At 43.9% G+C, this 22,620-nt stretch overlaps 1 protein-coding gene across 1 annotated transcript in view; it reads right to left on the minus strand.

Annotated features, from left to right (window-relative positions):
• The window catches only part of SNX9 (sorting nexin 9), a 378,115-nt gene extending 374,379 nt beyond the window's left edge, over positions 1-3,736 (minus strand). Inside the window, 1 exon segment of the mRNA XM_030198382.1 lies at positions 3,578-3,736. Coding sequence (XP_030054242.1) covers positions 3,578-3,589 — 12 coding nt within the window. The 5' untranslated portion in view covers positions 3,590-3,736.
• Between the last annotated feature and the right edge of the window lie 18,884 nt (positions 3,737-22,620).

Consider the following 22,620-nt stretch of genomic DNA (forward strand, 5'->3'; position numbering starts at 1 on the left):
AGGTTCCCCCCCTCACCTGTAAGGGCTATGGCAGTGGTGTATAGTTGTGGGTACTGGGTTTTGGGGGGGGGGGGTTGGGGGGACTCAGAACACAAGGTAAGGGAGCTATGTAGCTGGGAGCTTTTTCTGAAGTCCACTGTAGTGCCTAACTGGTGTCCTGGCATGTCAGGGGGACCAGTGCACTACGAATGCTGGCTCTTCCAATGACAAAAGGGCTTGCATTTGGTCGTTTCTGAGATGAGCGTCCTTAGTTTCCATTATCGCCGAAAATCAGAAACGACCAAGTCTAAGGACGACCATCTGTAAGGTCGACCTAAATTTCAAGATTTGGGCGTCCCCGACCGTATTATTGAAATTAAAGATGGACGCCCATTTTGTTTCAATAATACGGGTTTCCCCGCCCCTTCACCGGGATGTCCTGCGAGGACGTCCTCAGGAAAACTTGGGCGCCCCTTTCGATTATGCCCCTCTATGCCATACTTTGTATTGTTATTTTAATATTTTTACTGCTGTAATTGCCTATTGCTCATGTTTGATCTATTCTTACTGTACACCACCTTGCGTGAATTCCTTCAAAGAGGCAGTAAATAAATCTTAATAAATAAAATAAATATTTTGAGCAGAAAAATCATAAAAATTAGAGATAACATAACCTCACTGGTATCAAAACTGATAGATATTGGTCATCATTCTCTCCCCCTTGATTCTCCATGGCAAAATCTTTTCTATTGAAATATTCATGTTCTGTGTACTGGATTCCTGCCCTCATTTTCTATTAAAAGCTGCGCCTGACAGTTTATAGAATCCCTAAGATCACATCTCTCTTTTGCTATCCTTAAGTCATTTCCCTGCAGAAAATGGGTCCATATTAACCCCATCCCTAAAAATCCCCTGTAATTTGTTATAATTATTATGTAACAAATTTGCCACTGGCTTCTATCCCTTCACTAGTCGCTCAAAAACTTATGGATTATCTGTCCTCCTTTTCCCGTCTTCACCATACACAATCTGGTTTCTGACCCAATTTCAGCACGGAAACAGTCCTAACCTTATTAACTGCTAACTTCAGGAAAGAAATTAGCCTAGGCAGGAATCATCCTTATGCAATTTGATATGTCAAGTGCATTCCCAATGTGGTAGACCACAATTTGTTACTTGCACTAATGGACAACTTGGGTATAGAAGGGCATGCCCTAAACTGGTTCTGAGAATTTTTTAAATCTAGATCCTATTAAGTCAAATCTCCTAATTCTATATCCCCCCCAATGGGCTCCAGACTGTGGCGTCCCACAGGGATCTCCTCTTTGCACTCATCTTATTCAATATTGTGATGCTCCCCTTAGGAAAGGTGCGGATGCCCATGGTTATAATAATTTTATTTATACAGATGACATAACACCCTTTCAAATATTCTGTTGAAGAAGTGCTATCAACAAATCTGGTCTAGAGATCTGATAGAGAATTGAGTCTCCACCTTTAAACTAAAATTGAATACAGAGAAAACAAAATTTCTGTTATTATCTAACCCTCACCGTTTCAAACTGTCAAAACTTCACAACTGATAATGTAAACTTATCCATTGGAGTCCCAACTAAACATACTTGGTATAATAATTGATTCCTACGTCTTATTCAACATCCAAGTCCAAGCAGTTATCACAAAAAACCTTTAAAGCACTGCAGAACTCTCAGGTTCAAATGATATGTGTAGAACCTAGTCACACTTATTATTTATTGCAATGCCATTTACGTTGGCTGTAAGGAATCTTCCCTGGAAAAAAAAAAAAACAGCAAACAGCTCAAAATACAGCAGCCAGATTAGTCTACATGGCTACAAAATTCAAAAGTGCAGTCCCTTTACTTATAAAGTTATATTGGCTCCCATGAAAGTCAGAATAATATTCAAACTATGTACATTTGTTTTCAAAACTCTATATGGCTTAACCCCTGATTATATGCAACCTTTACTGGATCTCCCTGGTTCAAGAGATTATCTAACCCTCCACTATCCAAGTTGGTAAAATGTGATCTACAAGTTGATCTACACATCAAGATTCCCTTACCTCTATACTAAATTGTGGAATTCCCTCCCAAAATTCATCAAATGGGATCTATTTTATATTCTGAAAATACCCAAAGCCTCTCTGTTTAAGCAATTTCTCACAGATTATCGTAATTCATTTAAACCCCTAGTTGTACAATTATTCCAATTTCTCAGTTTTACTCTAATTGTTACTATACAGGGATGACTATCTTACCTTTTTGCATCTAGCATTCGTTTCTATAATATACTGTAATACTTAATCCTCATTTACTTTATTACTACTTAATGTATACTACCCTACATCTCTTTTTGTACTGTTAATTACAATATGGTGTTAGCCACATTGATTCTGATCTTATTGAGATAATGTGGGATAGAAATCAAATAAACAGATAAATTGTCCTCTCTCTCCTATAAAACTTCCAGGATTTGACAGGCCCAATGGCTCAGTAGCAGTACCATGCAAAGGACCTGGGTTTAACTCCTATGTCAGTTCCCCAATCCCGTGACTGGCCAGGAATACTGTGAAGTCAATGTGCAAAAGCAATGCCCAGTGACTGGACTTCGACCCATGATTGTGGTGAAGAGGAGGGAAGCCCCAGGACTATCATTACAATACTTGTAGTAAGCGAGTTAGAAAAGTTTCCGAAACAAGGAGGAATCTCCGGCAATCGCAAATGAAGACTTCACCAGTTTAGTTTCCTACTGAACAGGAAAAGCAAAAGAAGCAAATAAACTACTACACCAACCCCACCGTCAAATCCATCCAGGGCTATGCGTATGAATACTACTGTAGATCAATCACATGATCGGAGCTTAATGACAAATGTGTCCCGGTGGCCCTCTGCAGATCGTTTTTGTCCCATAAGTAGCCTTTAATTCTTAGTTTTGTACAGCTCTCCTCCTCCCCCCCCCCCCCCGGTTGCACGTTTTGAATTAACGTGCAAGTTTTTAATTAACGTGCAACCGGGGGATTTGGCACAACGAGCTGCAAAATGAAACAACGGGTTAAGGTTCACAATGGCACTAGAAGATCAGAAATGGCCAAACATTTGCCCTATAAACTACAGAAGTGTGACGCCTACTCCCTTAGGCTGCAATTTGCTTTCTAAGAAGAGACCGAGCAGCATCTGCCCTTCCCGTTTCTGCCCAGTCCACTCGCCGCTTCTTCCTCTCTCCTCCCGACACTGTCCGATAACAACCGGAACACGAAGCTCTGAAAACACCTGACACCTCCTCGCACTGCCTGTCACTTCTTCGGCCCGAAAGGGGAGAGCGTCACCCTGCCTAACAGAACCAAAAGATGAGCAGAGCAGCTTTTAACTTTGCCTTGGAGGAGGAGGAGGAAATTACCCCAGTGCTACAGTGCGCTGGGTCCAGCTTTTCGCCCTAGGCCGGTCGCACAGCCTGCGAGGAACGTCGGCCGCCAGAGGGCGAGGAGGAGAGGTGCAGCCCCGCCTCATAACTTCCCAAATAACACCCCCACCCCAGGGCCCCCACCCCGGCGACGCGGACGGCTCACAGCCAGGCTTACCTTGAGAGCCATGCTGGCGGAGGTGTCTCTCCGTAGGCCGCGCTGCTCTTTTCTTCTCGTGTCTCCCGGTACCGGGAGAGCGGCCGCTCAGCAGCGATCCCAGAGCGCGAGGTGGGCGGAGCTCTCTCCACACCCCACCCTGTCCTGTCACAGGCTCGCGCCGCAGGGGGGCGGGAACCAGCGAGAGAAGAACGACGAGGAAAATTCTGCTGCACTCCACTGGACTTCGCTAGCGGCTTATGTTATAGGCGCCAATATTTCAAACGGATTGGAGGGGGGACCCAAGGGCAACACAGCTTACCCCCTCCCTAGCCAGTGGCCACATCGAAGGTGCTGGCTCCTACTGTCTTCCAGCTCAAGGGTTCTTCTTTCTGAACATAATTTACAGATTTCATGGGTTATCTAAATCCGTTTTTCCTTAACACATCAGGTCACCACTAAACGTTACAGCCTAGGCGACGAGAGCGCATCCTACACTACTTATTGCCGTCACCTCTCTTTAAGTGAGCCAATCAGGGGCGTAGCCAGACAACAGATTTTGGGTGGGCCTAGGCAAGAAGTGGGTGGACACCAAGTGTTCTCCCCTTCACCCACCACCCAAAAAAAAATCTCAGTTGACAGGAAAACGCTTCTTTCCACCTTAGCAGTCTGCAGCAGCAGTGTTGCCAGGTGGGCGGTTTTCCCGCCCAATTGGGCGGTTTTCCGCGACGCGGCGGGTCGCGTTTTTTTGGGCTTCTTTTTTTTCTTTTCCGCGGTTTTTTCGGCCGCAGGGGCGGAGTTAGTGACGTTTTGGGCGGGGTTAGTGACGTTTTGGGCGGGGCCGATGACGGGGGAGGCGGGGCCGGTGACGGGGGAGGCGGGAGCGGGGGTGATGACGCGGGGGTGGGGGTGTCCGGGGCGGGGTTTGAGTTTGGGCGGGTTTTGGGCGGTTTTTACGCTGGATTGGGTGGGAAAAAAATTTTCCACCTGGCAACACTGTGCAGCAGGCACGCGCTGAAAACTGAGCATGTGCTGGTATCCTGGAGAATGGCGTTTTCATTACCATCAGGGGGAAGTCTTCTGCTGGCGGAACTTGGGATCCCCACCTGCTACTGCTAATATGTGTGCTGCTGTTGGGTGGGCCTGAGCCCTAATTGGGTGGGCCCCGGCCCACCCAGGCCCACCTGTGGCTACGCCACTGCTAGAAGCCCACTTTAAAATAATGCCCCAGTACTCATGTACGTGTTAACATGCACACACAAACCTACTTGTGCATACATGCAAATACACACACAGAGATAAACATATTACGTTATATTCTATGACATCTCCGCCTACCCATTATGAACGATTACCTAATATCAGAAATGTTTCGCTTATATCTGCTTGTTCAAATCTCGACCACGTTACCCTATAACACCTGCACCTTCTATCAATATTGTTTTTGCTTCTTATATCCACTTGTTAACTCTCGATTCCGCTATTCTCTATGTAACAACAATAACTCTGTAAACCACATTGAGTCTGCAAAGAGGTGGAAAAATGTGGGATACAAATGCAATAAATAAAATAAAAAAATATAGGGGGGGTTCTATCAATGATGCCTACAAAAATCTGAGCTGTATTCATTTCTGCCTAGGCGTACCTCACCGCAACTGAAACTACACGCAGCCATTTACGCCAACAAAAACCTGGCATATATCCCTGCATGTTGATTTAAGCGCACTGGGTCATATTATATAGCAATACACATAAATTTTGTAACACCCACAAAGTGCCCATTTCCCCTCCCATAACCATGCCCCCCTTTTTGCCTGTGCACATTAAAATGTAGGCACACTGTCACATAAACTGTAATTAATGCCAATTAGTGCTTATTATTGCTTGTTAAGTGCTGTTAACAACACTGATTACCTCGTTGAGCCAATTAAGTTAAGCACATTGGTATAGAATCCACCTGGATTTCTGCATGGAAATCTAGTTGTGCTGTATAGAATCGGGGGAATAACCCTTGCCAGTATTTACAGGATTATTGCAGCCTGCTTGGTAGAATTGGGGGGGGGGGGGGAGGCACACCTTCAAGAAGGTAACACTTGGAGGTTAATCTTACTAGATATATATTTGGGTGTAGGTCAGGACCAGTATGGGAGGGCGAGGAACCTTGAGAAATGAATCCCCATTTCACCAACACTCAATAACTCTGTCCAGACCAGAAATGGGATTCTGAACTGAAAGCTTACTACCAAAAAACTCACACTCACAATAACTATATCAGAGAGCAAAAAATAAGACAATATTACAACTGGGTGCCTGATATGAGTCTGTGGCGATTGCCTTTACGGTACTATGTAAGCCATATTGAGCCTGCAAATAGGTGGGAAAATGTGGGATACAAATGTAACAAATAAATAAATAAATATTGGGCATTCTGACTCTTTGTAAAAGACCCACCCCCAGTCCCCGATAGGGGTGCAACAACCACTGAGTTCTGTTTACTCATGTGTCTGCTGTCATTGTTGCTGGTCATAGCGTCGCAGATCCCTGCCTCTCATTTGTTATGATTCCCCATCTGGCCATCCCCAGCTCAAGCATCCCTGGCCCCTTGCGCCGGATCATTTGAACCAGCAGCCTCCTTCGTCACTGCTGTTGTGGGTCACCGTCATCTTTCCTTTTGTACCAGGACCTCCTGATCCTGGCAGAGACTCAATCAGTCTGTCCCTCAGATGGCTTTGTACTGGTTTAGCTTAGAGAGCTGCATGGGAATGGGGTTAGTGAGAATCCCACAGTTCCCTCCAAGTCCATGGGACTTCCACGGGGATGGACGCAAGTCCTACGGGGTTCCTGCACAAAAGAAGTGCCAGGCCAGTCTACCTATCCTTTCCTTGTGTTTCTAACCTAGTTCAGCAATTATTATAGCACTAAAAAAAATTAATGGCTATGGTTGAAAGCATTGAAATCCCCATAAGCACTGAGATGGGAAGTTATCAACATGGACTATTGTTTCGTTGGGTTTATTTTACCACAAGTCGGGTTATTTTAGTACAGGGGATGGACAGGGATGGAGGAGATTACTTGAGCAGACAGGTTAGATTCCAGTGGGGATGGGTAGTGATGGGTTAGATTCCACTGGGGATGGGTGAAATTTCTGTCCCCATGCAACTCTCTAGTTTAGCTGCAACTATGGCTGAATCTTGCACTGAGTGGTTTGTGATCCATGCTGTAGCAGCTGTTGCCTAGGTTGGTTCTCCACTGGTGACTGAGCCCACGTAGCCCAGCCCAGAGCAGGGCAACACTGGAGCATCCAATTCAAGGTAAGTGCCCGCCACCCCTCCAAATGCTAAATTAGGACACAGGCATCTTCAATGATGGAGTGGGGTGGGGTAGGAGAGATGTTGGATGGTTGTGGGGAAGAAGGAAATAGAACAGTGACAGTCTGGGCATGCCATCGAGGAAAGACGGAAAGCAGAGGAGTGAGAGGAGGATATAAGTAGTGCTATGGAGGTGGTGAAAGGGGGTAATCAGAGACCGGTTGGGAATAAAAGATAGAAGAAAGTGACTGAAGACGTGGAGGAGGTGACTGACATGGAGTGAATAGGGGTTGGTGAGGTATTGTGAGGCAAATTAAGAAAGATGAGAGCTGGGCAGGGAGTTAATACAGTGGGTAGAAATGGGAAATCAATGAAAGGAAGAAAGGAATAAGAGGCCAAGGAAAGAGTAAGAGATCGGAGATGGGAGGACTAGAGAAAGGCTAAGGGTAGGAGATGAGCTAGGAATGAAACAAGGGAAGTAGATGGAAAGTTGATAGCTAGGTCTAGCTGAAAGGTATAAAACTCATTTTCCACAGGCTCTTCACAAAATCATGGATAACAGCAATATCTACTATAATAAAACTCACCCTCAACGTTCTGAGGACACTGATGTCAGTGAAGCCAAGCCCTGACTTCCTTCAAAAAGGTTCGAAGGTTCGTGGTGGTGAAGCCACCAAAATCGCTCCGGGCCCCGCCCTCAAGGGCAGAGCAATGGCAGAACAACAAAGGGGTTGGCAAGGAGGGAGGCGGGGGGGTGGGAAATTGCTCCGCGCCCCGCCCTCGTGTCAAACGTCATGACGTTGGGGGCGAAGCAATGGCAGAACAACTAAGGGGTTGGCCAGGGAGGGAGGGAGGGGGGGTGTTGGCGACGAAAACCTTGCTAGCGCCCATTTCATTTGCTCTGAAACGGGCCTCTTTTACTAGTTTATATATAATTCTAGTTGGCTGTAATAAAATTGTGTGCTGCAGGACATGTTTAGGCATCCTATGATAACTGTCAAGTCTGTAAGCACTAACCGTGCATTAAAATTAATATATATTTTTGAGTTGGTGTGTCAGGGGGTGGAGAGTGGACATTCCTGCGCTACACTGTTCTTCTACATTAGTATGTGCTAACTGGTTAGTTTGCTTCAGCCACCACAGAGCTGTTTTACTTCAGGCACTAGACATAGTTCTGCTGTTTTAAGTGTTGTATTCGACCCCTGAAGCTGGTGGGTATACTGCTGAAACATAGCCTGTGTCGGGTCTCTCGTTTGTGCCACAATAAAGAACTCTTTATTGACACTCCCCATGTGGAAATCAGTGTGTTATCCTCTACTTTCCTGTTATGAGCACGCTAATGACAACATTAGTGCATGGCTATTAATAAATCGCCTTAGTGCATGGGAATCCTGTATAAGGGTGCGCTATGGCAACTTTTTATTGCAGCCTAGTAAAAGATCCCCTATGAGGGGCATAATCGAAAGGGGCACCCAAGTTTTCCTGAGGGGAAACCCATATTATCGAAACAAGATGGGCGTCCATCTTTCGTTTCGATAATACAGTCAGGGACGCCCGAATCTTGACATTTAGGTCGTCCCTAGAGATGGTCATCCTTAGACTTGGTCGTTTCTGATTTTCGGCGATAATGGAAACCAAGGGCGCCCATCTCAGAAACGACCAAATCCAAGCCCTTTGGTCATGGGAGGAGCCAGCATTCATAGTGCACTGGTCCCCCTCACATGCCAGGACACCAACCAGGCACCCTAGGGGGGACTGTAGTGGACTTCAGAAATTGCTCCCAGGTGCATAGCTCCCTTACCGTGTGTGCTAAGCCCCCCAACCCACCCCAAAACCCACTACCCACAACTGTACACCACTACCATAGCCCTTATGGGTGAAGGGGGCACCTAGATGTGGGTACAGTGGGTTTGTGGTGGGTTTGGGAGGGCTCACATTTACCACCACAAGTGTAACAGGTGGGGGGGGATGGGCCTGGGTCCACCTGTCTGAAGTGCACTATACCCACTAAAACTGCTCCAGGGACCTGCATAGTGCTGCGATGGACCTGAGTATGACATTTGAGGCTGGCAAAAAATATTTGTAAAGAATTTTTTGAGGGTGGGAGGGGGTTAGTGACCACTTGGGGAGTAAGGGGAGGTCATCCCTGATTCCCTCTGGTGGTCATCTGGTCAGTTTGGGCACCTTTTCGTGGCTTGGTTGTAACAAAAAAAGGACCAAGTAAAGTCGTCCAAGTGCTCGTCAAGGACGCCCTTCTTTTTTCGATTATGGGTCGAGGATGCCCATGTGTTAGGCACGCCCAAGTCCTGCCTTTGCTACACCTCCGACATGCCCCCGGGAACTCTGGTCATCCCTGCGACGGAAAGCAGTTGGGGACGCCCAAAATTGGCTTTCATTTATGCCTATTTGGGTGACTCTGGGAGAAGGACGCCCATCTTCCGATTTGTGTCAAAAGATGGTCGTCCTTCTCTTTCGAAAATAAGCCTGAATATTGATCGCAATCCCCTGAAATGACAGTCTATATAATAGGGGATTAGATTTACGTGAAATCTACATAGTAACTGTTTTACTCATGTTTAGAACTAACTCATTGTTATGAAGCCATTGACCCAGCATCTGTAATTGTTTATTCAGTAATGTAATAGCTACTTCCTGATCACCCTGTCCTGGAACTATCAACTGAATATTGTCTGCAAAAAGATGGAAATTCAAATCTAATTCCTCCATTTTTTTAGGCAGAGGATCCAAATACAGATTGAATAGAAGGGGTGAAAGGAAAGACCTCTGTGATACTCCTCTCAGTCATTTCTTAGGTGAGGAGATTTCCTGATTCCAGTTTACAGTTTGTAATATCCTTGATATCACAAATATGCTTGATCTGACAAATAAGAAAGAAACCATTTTAACCCCCGCTGTTTACTAAGCCACGCTAGCAGCTGCTGTGCGCTAATGCCAACATAGCCCATTCACTTTGAATGAGTTGTGTCGGCATTGCCACATGGCTTACTAAATGGTGATGGTGATGGGGGGAGTTAAAACTGTAGAGCCCATTCCTATGTCCTTCAATAGCCTAAGCAATTGCACATGAGAGACTGTGACAAAAGCTGCACTTAAATCAAGCTGGATTCACAATACATCAAACCCATGCTCACTTTTAGTCAGAATATCATTAACAATTGATACAAGCAGAGACTCAGTGCTATGATTACATCTGTAGCCTGATTGATGCTCAAGAAGTACATTTTTACCATATACGAATTCCACTAACTGTTCCAATGCAGTTTTCTCTAATAATTTACTCAAGAATGACAATATTTGACACGGTAAAAAATGCAATAACCATCCTCTACTTTTTTCCCTTTCTTCAAAATTGGAGTCAACACAGCGTGTTTTAACTGATCAGGGACTATCCCCTTGCTCAATGAAGAATTAACAAATTTACAAAGCCAAGCTAGTGGCTGCCACTGTGCTAATACCGACACAGCCCATTCACTTTGTACAGAGGGGTTTAGTCAGAAATGGCACAAATGATTTACTCATCTGTTTTAAAATTCTGAAGGGAATTTTGTCCAAAATAACTGCAGAGGAATTAATTTCCTGAATAAAATTTGATACAGTTTTCTCAGTTACTAAGGAAAAACTTTCCAGATGGCCTCAACACTATCACTGGCCTACTGATTTAAGGTATCCGCTTGTTGCACATACTCACTAACTGGTAGTAGATCCACAGTATTTTGCTTGAAAAAAAATCAGAAAACCCCGTAAGAGAGTAACTAAATTCCTCAACATTAGCAGATTAAGTAAAAAAAACTCCAAACAGCCCAGAATACCGCCGCCAGACTCATATTTGGAAAAACTAAATATGAAAGTGCAAAACCCCTAAGAGAGAAACTTCACTGGCTCCCACTTAAGGAACGCATCGCGTTCAAGATCTGCACGATTCTGCACAAAATCATCCACGCAGACGCCCCAACCTACATGCTAAACCCCGTGGACCTGCCTCCCAGAAACGCCATAAGATCATCCCGCAAATTTCTTAATCTACACTTCCCCAGCTGTAAAGGACTAAAATACAAGTTGATACATGCAACTACCTTCTCCTACATGAGCACGCAGTTGTGGAATGCATTACCTACTGCCTTGAAAACTATTGACGAAATAACCAACTTTCGTAAATCTCTGAAGACATATCTCTTCAACAAGGCCTACAAAGAGAACCCATAGCCTCACTATGAGGCATATTTTCAAAGCACTTTGGGAGGCTAAGTTCCATAGGTTTCTATGGAACTTTGGGAGGCTAAGTGCTTTGAAAATGAGCCTCTAAATCACCTTGCCAACCCACCCCAGTTATGAAAGTCTACCTTCTATGCCTATCTGCCTAAACCTTTTCTTTTTTTCCCTTACTTAATCTTTTTACATCACTAATTGTATCTGATATCCTGGAATAACAATGCCATAACAGGACTCTGTAAGCCACATTGAGCCTGCAAATAGGTAGGAAAATGTGGGATACAAATGCAATAAATAAATAAATAAAATAATAAAAAAATAATTTATACACTATTTTAAAAAGTGAATGTATCAACTTTTATTAATAGATTCTTTTTTACTTTTTATTTTTTTACATCTGATTTTCAGTTCTGAAGATGGATTTTTTTCCATATATGTTCTGATTGCCTAACCTGTTGCTTTAATAACGACAAACCCTGATGATACCAGGGTGAAGTTGGTCTAAACTCTAAAGCAGTGTTTCCCAAGTCCAATCCTGGAGTACCCCTTGCCAGTCCGGTTTTCAGGATATCCACAATGAATATGCACAAACTTAATTTGCATACACTGCCTCCATTATATGCAAATCTCTTTCATGCATATTCATTGTATGCATGAAAGAGATTGTATGACTGGACTTGGGAAACACTGCTGTAGAGGGACCTGAAACTACTTGAACATCAAGGATTTTGTTGGACAAATTTGCTAAGGTTTCCTCCCAAAAGTCCACTCCCTCCTTTGGTTTAACATCTAATGATGAGGGCAGATAGGGAGCTAAAATCTTTTCCATATCTTCCCATACAAATTCCGGTTTCACACTTATTTTCATTTTTTTTCTTCCCTGCTGAAGAAATCATACAATTCCTAAATTTAAAGCTACAGTGAAGAAAATGGTGATTAGACCAAGACACTGGAAAATTTTCAAAACATCAGATCAAGTATATTTTCTTGCTTATGAGTAGGAGAATGAATCAATTGATACAGCCCTAAGCTGATCATAGAATCCATAAACAGCCTGTATTTAATGCTCCCACTCTCACCTGCCTTCCAAGGCAACCCTCACCCCATTTGTGTACTTCACCTTTTCACCCCCAGCCTTCTCTCCTTCTTGTCTTCCCTGTGGTATACCTGCTCTATTTCTAGTCAGACAGCCAACATTCATGACCTCTTTATCGTTTGTGCTCTCCATCTTGTTGCTTTGACTGAGACCTGGCTTCCCCCTAAGAATTAAATAACAAAGAGCAGCAACAGCAATCATTTCTCTAATACACTATCAGGCTCATTTTCGAAAGAGATGGACGTCCAAAAAGTGACATAAATCAGCATTTGGACGTCCATCTCACAGAAACGTCCAAATTGGTATAATAGAAACCTCATTTTGGACGTCTTTCTCCGAAGTCCGTCAGAAGGATGTCCGACTCTCAAGTGGGCATATCAGGGGTGTGTTCAAGGTGGGACTTGGACGTTCCTAAGACTTGGATGTCTTTCAGCCATAATGGAACAAAGCAAAAACGTCCAGCACTAAAACTTTGACGTTTTGAGCTAGACCTGTTTTTCTTATGAATAAGGCACAAAAAGGTGCCCCAAATGACCAGATGACCACTGGAGGGAATCAGGGATAACCTCCCCTTACTCCCCCAGTGGTAACTAACCTCCTCCCACCCCCAAAAAGAGTGTTGAGGAGCATTACTTGCCAGCCTCTAAGCCAGCTTCAGATGTCATACTCAGGGCCATGACAGCAGCATGCAGGTCCCTGGAGTAGTTTAGGAGTAGGTGCAGTGAACTTCAGACAGGTGGACCTAGGACCATACCTCCCCTACCTGTTACACTTGTGGAGGAAACTGTGAGCTCTCCAAAACTTACCAGAAATTCACTGTACCCACCTATAGGTGCCCCCTTCACCTGTAAGGGCTATGGTAGTGGTGTACAGTTGGGGGTAGTGGGTTTTGGGGGGTTGGGGGGGGCTCAGCACACAAAGTAAGGAAGCAATGGTCAGATGTGTACCTGGGAGCATTTTATGAAGTCCAATGCAGTGCCCCCTAGGGTCCCCTATTGCTTTCCTGGGATGCCAGGGGGACCAGTCTACTAAAAATGCTGGCTCCTCCTATGTCCCAATGGCTTGAATTTGGACGTTTTACACTTGAACATTTTTTTTTCTGAAATTGGCCGAAAATCAAAGACATCCAAATCGCAAAACGTCCAATCACAGGACGCCCATGGTATTTTCGAACACAAAAGATGGATGTCCATCTTTTTCGAAAATGACCTTCTTCCCGGTTTGGAATTTGGATGTCTTTGTAAAACGTCCAAATTTTGACTTAGATGTTTCTTTCAAAAATGCCCCTCCATGTTAGGTAGGTCATGGTGGTACTATTGTGCTGCTACTTCCCCCCTCCCATGGGTTTTAACCCCTTCTTCCACCTCAAACCCATTCCTGGCTCACTGTATCCCTCTTTTCACTTCACTTTCACTCCATTTGGCTGTCATCTATCATCCTCCTCCACCTTCCATGCTGACTTTGATTCCTGGCTTTCCTTCTTCTTTGAACCATCTTCTCCTTCCCTTATTCTTGATAACTTGTTTCATGGTGATGATACCTCTGACTGTTGCTCAAGATCCTTGCTTTAACTTCATTTGATCACCAAGCCTGGAACTTCAGTTCATCTGTCATGGGGAAAGGGAAGTGGGTGGGTTGTGGGTTTTGGGTTGTGGGATGTGGGATATGAGAGAAAAGGAACTGAAAATGTTATGTTAACCTTGTTGTATTGTTGTTTTCTTTTTCAATACAAATTTATTTTTTTAAAAGTTCATGTGATCTACAACCATGCACTACTTCTTCCACTCACTAGCATAGCTACTGTTTTGACCTACTGTTTTCTTCCAATTGCTCTCTCTGTTCTCTGATCAAGTTATAACTTTCACCATCTGCATCCTCCCCACAGTTTTGTGTAATCACTAGCAACACCTTAGGAATATCCATGTCTGCGCAATACTATTTCATCTCTTCTTTCCTCTACAATATTGTCAGTCAATTTTGACTAGACACTTTCTTCTTACAGTCTCCTCTATTCGGGGACACTCTTGCCCCTCCCCCATCTTGTAAGGGATGGAAAACTCCCATCCCTGTCTCACCTCCTTTTGCTCTGCTGTTACATTTGTTAAGCAAGATTAATATATGTCTACCTGGTGAACACTGTTGCTGCCAACTTCCAAAGATTCTTTACCACACTAAGAGGATTCACTAGATTAACTATGGAACTCCATCAGGCCACCGCTTATTCGTCCAATTCATACACATCTCCTTTCTTTAACTCCTACAACGCTTTGTTCCTTTTTTGAAATCAGAGAAGAGGAAAATGCCCACCTCCCATCCTAAACTCACTAGTTATTCCTCTGATCTCATTCCTCAGTTCCCTCTCTCCTGCAGTTATATCCTCCATTTGTTACATCCTCCATTGACTGACTGTTCCCTCTTCCTTCAAACATGCTGTGATCACAACACTCCTCCACAAAATAATAATAATAATAATTGGACCTTAGCTGCCCTGGTATCATCCCTATTGTTCCCTCCTCTTTTCTATTTCTAAACTACTACGTGTCAGTCACCATTTCTGCCTTGACTTTTTCATCTGAGTTTTATATCCACCCCAGGCTGGCTTTCTCCCTCTACATTCCACAGGAACTGTTCTTCACAAAGTCTCCAGTAATTTCTTTATGACAGAGACCAAAGGCCTTTAATCAGTCCTCACCCTCCTTGACCTATCTGCTGCTTTTCACACCATTGATCACAGTCTAATCACTGGCATACTGTATTCAATTGAATTTCAAAAGTATTTTGATCATTATACTTTTTTTTTGGGGGGGGGGGGGTAATTTTATAACAGGGCGTAGCTTCAAAGAGTAAGTAGACACCTATTCAGGCTCTACTTTATAAAGGTAAATAGGTAACAATATATGTCTTTATAAACTACTAGCATGACAGAAATCATGTCAGGCACTGATATTTACACCTGCCCTTTAGCAAGCCTACCTGTCTGCACTTATACTTTTTTAACTATGCACACAGATTAGCATATTTTGTAATACACATATGTATTTGAGAGCTTTGTTCTGCACTTCGAGTAAACTCTTCCTCTGTACATGCCAACTGGCAAAGTATGCATTTATCATGTCATAGAGCGTACCTTTATGACATTGGTATTTTATAAGACTACATACACATGAAAATGTATCAAATTATTCCCTTAGTGTTTCTTGTAATGGTTCTTCCTCAAACACTTTACTGTTATCAATTAGTGTAGCTCAGAGCTCTGTCCTGGGCCCTTATTTTATTTATTATTTATTTATTAGGATTTATTTACTGCCTTTTTGAGAGAATTCACACACTAATTCTCTCAGTGCTTTGATCTTTTCCCATGGCTTTCAGTACCATGTTTACACTGATGGTTCCCAGATCTCAATTTCTCTTTACATCAGATGTTTCATCAAGAATCAAATCTTAAATCTCAGCCTACATGTCTGATGTCACCACCTGGACATCCCGCCACTGCTTTAAACTTAACATGGCCAACTTATCTTTCCTCCCAAACCCAATTCCCTTCTTTTTCTGTCTCCATGGAAGTATTCTCATCCTTCCAGTTTCCTTGGTCTGATGCCTCTTTCTCCTATACAGACATGCAAATCACTGCTATAACATTTTCTTCTTCCTTGCTAATATGGTTAATTGTTCCTTCCTTCCTTTTAGAACATAGTATTAAGATGCTCATCCACTCTCTGATCACTTCCTGATTAGACTACTGCAACCCACTTCTCATGAGTTTGTCGCTGAACTATCTCCCCACTACAGTCTATTCAAAATTCAGCAAACATGCAACTTTCTCCTCCACTCAGTACTTTGGCTCCCTATTCTATTCTGCACGTTGTTCAAGCTTCTATTTCTCATTTACAAATGTATTGTCTGCAGCTCTTCATTATCTATCTTCTCTTCCTCTCCTTACGCCCTTGAATTCTGTTCATTAGGCCAGTCACTCTTACCTGTGTCATTCTCCTCCATTGCCAACTCCCAGTTCTGTGGTTTCCTTCTTTGCTGCACCATACGAGTGGAACAGACTAGGGGACACTCAATAAAGTTACATGGTACTAGGAGGAAATACTTTTTAATTCAATTAATAGTTAAGCTCTAGAACTCATTGCCAGAGGATGTGGTAATATCTGTTAGCATATCTGGGTTTAAAAAAAGATTTGGACAAGTTCCTGGGAGAAAAGTCCATAGTCTGCTATTGAGATAGACATGGGGAAGCCACTGATTGCCCTGGGATTGTTACTGAGAATCTTGCTACTGTTGGGGATTTTGCCAGGTAATTGGGACCTGGATTGGCCACTGTTGGAAGCAGAATACTGGGCTAGAAGGACCATTGGTCTGACCCAGTATGGCTGTTCCTATGTTGTTTAGATTCCTTGAATCAGTGTATCATGCTCTCTCTTTGGTCATATTCAAGTCCAATTTAAAAACTAACTTTTTTTAGGCTGCTTTTAGAACCTGAACTCTAATAAATATATTATCATAGATTGTAAGCTCTGTTGAGCAGGGACTCTCTCTTATGTTGATCTGCATTGCAGTGTGTACACCTGATAGCATTTTAGAACAAGCAGTAGGAAAAAAGGATCAGGGTGTGATAGAAGAATTTGGGATTGGTGGAGGGGAAGGAGTCCAATAAAGCAGTAATTACTGAACCTAAGCCCCACCACGGTAATGTGCAGTGACAGAGATTGCCGTGTGACAGCAAATACTGTAACTTGCCCCAGAGGAAAAAATGCATGCCACATATTGTGGCTGGAGAGATTTGGATGGGCTGGAGTGGGCTTCACTGACAGCTTCAGTAGTTGGAGAATAAGGCTAGTGCTGGGCAGACTTCTACGGTCTGTGCCCTGAACATAGAGGATCTCTAGTTAGAAAATGAATGGTATACAAAAACAAAACTAAGGGTTGCATATGTGTTTGCATGTCAAGTGGCACTTAGATGGCAACTCTGGCTGTATCAACTAAGGCCAGTGCTGGGCTGGCTTGTATGGTCTAAGTCCTGCATATAGCAATCCGGTTTAGGATTGGCTGGAGACAGCTTAAAACGAAACTCCGGTAATTTGGAACATGAGGACAGTGCCAGGCAGATTTTTACGGTCTGTGTCCTGCAAATAACAAAATGGATTCAGATAGGCTAGAGTGGGCTTTGACAGCAACTCTAGTAGTTGGAACATAAGGACTGAGACCCAGATACACAAAACCTAATGAGCCAGCAATGTGGGTTTTACACTGGTTCTAGCCAGTTTAGCGAGCACAGAGTTCATCCAGACATACACAAAATGGTTCTGCAAGCTCTTTTCCTGCCACAGTAGCAGCTAATGAAAATTGTATGCAAAGCTATTATAATGAGCTAATTACTATACAAATGTGCATGCAAAATGATACACAGCTGTTTTCTGAGCGATGCACAGAAGTAGCCCCTACCTTTAGCATTGAAAATGTAATGGGAGGTCTGGTCTGTCGGTCCTGACAGTTTCCTGGTCGAAATACTCAACAGCCGCTCCAAAGGGTCCTCCTACCACTCCTGCAAGAGGAGAAGGACCTGTGGGGAGAAACAAGATGCTCCGGAACAGCCTTGTCCTGCTATTGTCAGGATGAAAACCCTTTTTTTGTTGGTTCTTCATTGCCCAGAACAGCCCTGCAGGCACTCACCCTTCACCTCGCTCTCCAGTAGCAGTGAAGTGCGATGAGTCTTCAGCAGTGAGCCATCACATAGCTGCCAAATGAGGAGATTGCTTTTGTCTAGGGGCAGGACTTGCTGCTGCTGCTGTGAGCGAGACTGGTGCTCGCTGAAGCAGCATGGAGGGAGAGATGGAGAGCGTCATGCACTTCTATAGAGAGCTGCCCAAAGTGTTGAGAGGCTTGTTGTTTGCTGTTTCATTCTAGCAGAGAGATTTCAGAGTCTTATTGCAGTTACAAGAAAAAAACTACATCAGCTTTCAAACACGCAGCTTCTTTGCATGCATGAAAGCCGTATACAAGTGCTGCTCTGAGCATTAGTGATTGGTTGTTCTGCGCATGCTCAGCTGACCAACCAGCTTCCCCCCTATTGTATGCAAATGAGCTGTTTGTAAAAGCAGCAAGCAGCTCATTTGCATGCAATTTGCTTTTAGGAATCCCTCTATATTTCCAAATCGGTAAATTTTACCGAGGTGAAAATACAGAGCGATTCTTTATGGGGACCTTAGTGCAACTTCTACGGTCTATATCCCAGAAACACCAAAGAAAGACCATGATCAAATATATAATATCACGTTCATTGTTGATTTAATCTTGAATTGAGAATGAATGTGACTAGTGGGCAGACTGGATGGACTACTCAGGTCTTTATCTGCCGTCACTTACTATATTACTACGTAAGATCAAGTATGCATATGTAGTATTACATCCTAGCTTATACTATGAATTTATCTTGTTGGGCAGACTGGATGGACCATACAGTTACCATGGCACTCATTTTCAAAGCATTTAGACTTACAAAGTTACGCGTATTTTCAAAGCACTTAGACTTACAACGTTCCATATGTAAGTCTAAGTGCTTTGAAAATACACCTCCACATAAGTTTGTAAGTCTAAGTGCTTTGAAAATACGCCCCCACATAAGTTTGTAAGTCTAAGTGCTTTGAAAATGAGTCCCTATCCTGCTTATAATCGAATGAGAAAAACGCCCAAGTTCCGACCTAAATCGGGAGATGGACGTTTATCTCACAAAAACGAATAACGCGGTATAATCAAAAGCCAAACTTGGACGATTTCAACTGCACTCCATCGCGGAAGCGTACAAAGTTGACGAGGGCGTGTCAGAGGCGTGGTGAAGGTGGGACTGGGGCATGGTTTACACCCGAACAGAGATGGGCGCCTTTCGCCGATAATGGAAAAAAAGTATGCGTTTGTAGCTAGAATGTAGGGCACTTTTCCTGGACCCTGTTTTTTCACGAATAAGGCCCCAAAAAGTGCCCTAAATGACCAGATTACCCCCAGAGGGAATCGGGGATGACCTCCCCTGACTCCCCCAGTGGTCACTAACCCCCTCCCACCACAAAAAAAATGATGTTTCACAACTTTTTGTTTTCACCATCAAATGTCATACCCACCTCCCTGGCAGCAGTATGCAGGTCCCTGGAGCAGTTGTTAGGGGTGCAGTGGACTTCAGGCAGGTGGACCCAGGCCCATCCCTCCCCTACCTGTTACAATTGTGCTGCTTAATGCTTATTAGTCGTCCAACCCCCCAAACCCACTGTACCCATATGTAGGTGCCCCCCTTCACCCCTTAGGGCTATAGTAATGGTGTAGACTTGTGGGCAGTGGGTTTTGAGGGGGATTTGGGGGGGGGGCTCAACACACAAGGGAAGGGTGCTATGCACCTGGGAGCTCTTTTACCTTTTTTTTTGTTTTTGTAAAAGTGCCCCCTAGGGTGCCCGGTTGGTGTCCTGGCATGTGAGGGGGACCAGTGCACTACGAATCCTGGCCCCTCCCACGAACAAATGCCTTGAATTTATTCGTTTTTGAGCTGGGCGCTTTCATTTTTCATTATCGCTGAAAAACAAAAACGCCCAGCTCACAAATTGTCGAATAAAACATGGACGTCTATTTTTTGCGAAAATACGGTTCGGTCCGCCCCTTCACGGACCCGTTCTCGGAGATAAACGCCCATGGAGATCGACATTTTCGTTCGATTATGCCCCTCCACGTGTAGTTGCGTGGCCTGTGATAAACACATACCCCTGGATTCTATATAGGTCACTCAAATTTGGATGCGCAACCCAGATACACGCACGAACGAATGAGTCCAACCAATTATTGACATTAATTGGTGCTGATTCATTATGAGGGGTCGGCTAAGCCTCTTTTGGAGGGTTCTAGTCAGTCTGTGGAAGCCTGGTTATTTCTCCTTTGATCCTGATCTTTACTGGAGGGTGGGATGGGAGTTTAGTGGAACTTCACTTTGTATGAAGTCTGCACTTTGTATGAAGTACACATTTCTGGTTTCATTGCTCTTATCTTCTTTTTTTTTGTTTTTGTTACATTTGTACCCCACACTTTCCCACTCATGGCAGGCTCAATGCGGCTTACATAGGCAATGGAGGGTTAAGTGACTTGCCCAGAATCACAAGGAGCTGCCTTTGCCGGGAATCAAACTCAGTTCCTCAGTTCCCCAGGACCAAAGTCCACCACCCTAACCACTAGGCCACTCCTCCACATTTTATTACATATTTATTATATTTTAATAAAAATGATTAATATCTAATTGATGTTGATTGGCACCAGTTTGTATTTGCATGTGCATCTGCCTAAGTGCTATTCTTTAACTCTGCACTCTCTTATGCACAACCCAAAAGGGGGTGGGCCATGACCAGATCAGGGACATTCCAAATACTTAGAATGCCGGGGTTACATGCCTAAATTGTGCGCCAGGATTTACAGCAGGTTTCAGCTGGCCTAAGTCCTCACGCCCAAAGTTGGGACAGGAATGCGATCTGAGCGCTAGTCTACGAAGAGTGCTCAGCCCAGAGGAACAGCGCTTAGAACAGATTTTCTCCAATGTCTAAATCTGAGCGCCATTTACTGAATCTGGGGTAATTCTCAAAGTGAAAGTATCCATATACATTTGATTTCAAAATCTAGCAGTCTGCGTAATTTAGACCTTTGCACAGGGGTAAAAAAGGATGTGCACACTACCTCAGGGAAACTCTGGCCTTATATTTACATTTGCTATTACACACACATGCTTCAATTTTCAGATGTGCATGCTTAAGTGCAAACCCTTCCCCAACCCAACCCTTGGGGGGGCCTTTTAATAAGCAGCGGTAGAGCTAATGCGTGGGTAGTGCGCATCAAATCGACACTACCGCCAGGGTAGCACGGGCACCTGGTGGTAGTTTTGAAATTGGTGTGCACTGTTTCCCAAGGTAAAAATATTTTTCTATTTTCTATCACAGGGGGCATTCCCTATGGTAATCGACAGTGTGGCCACATTGGCGCATGCTGCATGATTACTGCATGAGTAGCACGTGAGCCCTTACCGCTAGGTCAATGGGTGGCAGTAAAGGCTCAGGCAGTAAATAGCCATGTGCTACTTTTGGCTATTTACTGCTCCAATAAAAAAAACAGCCTTTTTTCCCAGCCGCAGTAACAAATGGCCCAGAGCGCGCCAATTTCATGCGTCTAAACTACCACAGGCCAAGGGCCCCTTGGTTTGGCAATTTAGTAATAGGCTATTTCTGGCTGTATAGCACTGCTTTACCCACGAAAATATTTTTAAAACGATCCTCTGTCCCCATCATTCTATCACTTTAGCACCTAAATGTAAGTGTTATTTGTGTGATACATTATGGAATTAGGAATTTTGCCTGTAAACGCTACTTCGGTACCAAGCACTATTCTATAACCAATGCGTGCAACTCAGGGCTGGAGCCAGTAAATGGATAGTATTCTTTAACAAGCATTCTGGGATTGGTACCCATGATAGAAATTTTCTTTTCCACCCTCACCTAGCTTATAGAGGGGCATTTTCGATATGGTGTCTAAATCCGATTTTGGCTGTTTTGTGAAAAGTGTTCAAAAATCCAGTAGAGACCATGGCCATTTTCAAACCAGAAAACGATCCAACTTTTTGTTTCGAAAATGGCCATTTGCTAGGTGTTTTGGTGCTCAGTGCATCCATCTTTTAGGACCATTTTTGGAAAAAAAAAAAAACATCCATAGGAAAAACACACACAAAGAAGCTATTTGGACGCATGGGGGGGGGGGGGGGCAGCATTCTTGGTAGACTGGCCACACAGACATCCCAGCAGAGCACTGGGGCACCCTAGGGGGGGACTAAAGTGGGCTTTACATAAAAGGTCTCACCCTTACCCTCTTATGAGCCCTCTAAAATTCACCAAAAACCAACTGTACCCAACTGTACATCACGGAAATAGCCTTTACGGCTGCAGGTGTCACCTAAATGTAGATACAATAGGTATTTAATGTTTTTTGGAGGGCTTACACTTTTCACAAATGTACCAGTTAGAGTGTGATATGGGCCAGGGTCCCCTTCTCTACAGTCCACTGCACTGACCACTAGGCTACTCCAGGGATCTGCTTGCTGCTCTAATAGGATTGCCATAGCATTTGAAGTTGGCATAAAGACTGGTAAATACTGTTTCGTTCATATCTTTGGGGGGTGGGAGGGGGCCAGTGGGGAATAAGGTAGGTTATGCCTTAATCTCTCCAGTGGTTGTTTAGGGCACCTTTAGTTCACTTAGTCGTGACTGAAACAGGTCTAGCCAAAAACATCTTAATTTTGGCTCTAGACATTTTCCTTTTGTTCTATTACTGCAGAAAAATGTCTCTCTTTTTGGTGCTGCACATCTCACCCAAAATACAACCCCAACACGCCCTCTTGAAATTTGGATGAACTGTGG

The sequence above is a fragment of the Microcaecilia unicolor genome, chromosome 3 (genome assembly GCF_901765095.1).
Source record: "Microcaecilia unicolor chromosome 3, aMicUni1.1, whole genome shotgun sequence".
Taxonomy (NCBI): domain Eukaryota; kingdom Metazoa; phylum Chordata; class Amphibia; order Gymnophiona; family Siphonopidae; genus Microcaecilia; species Microcaecilia unicolor.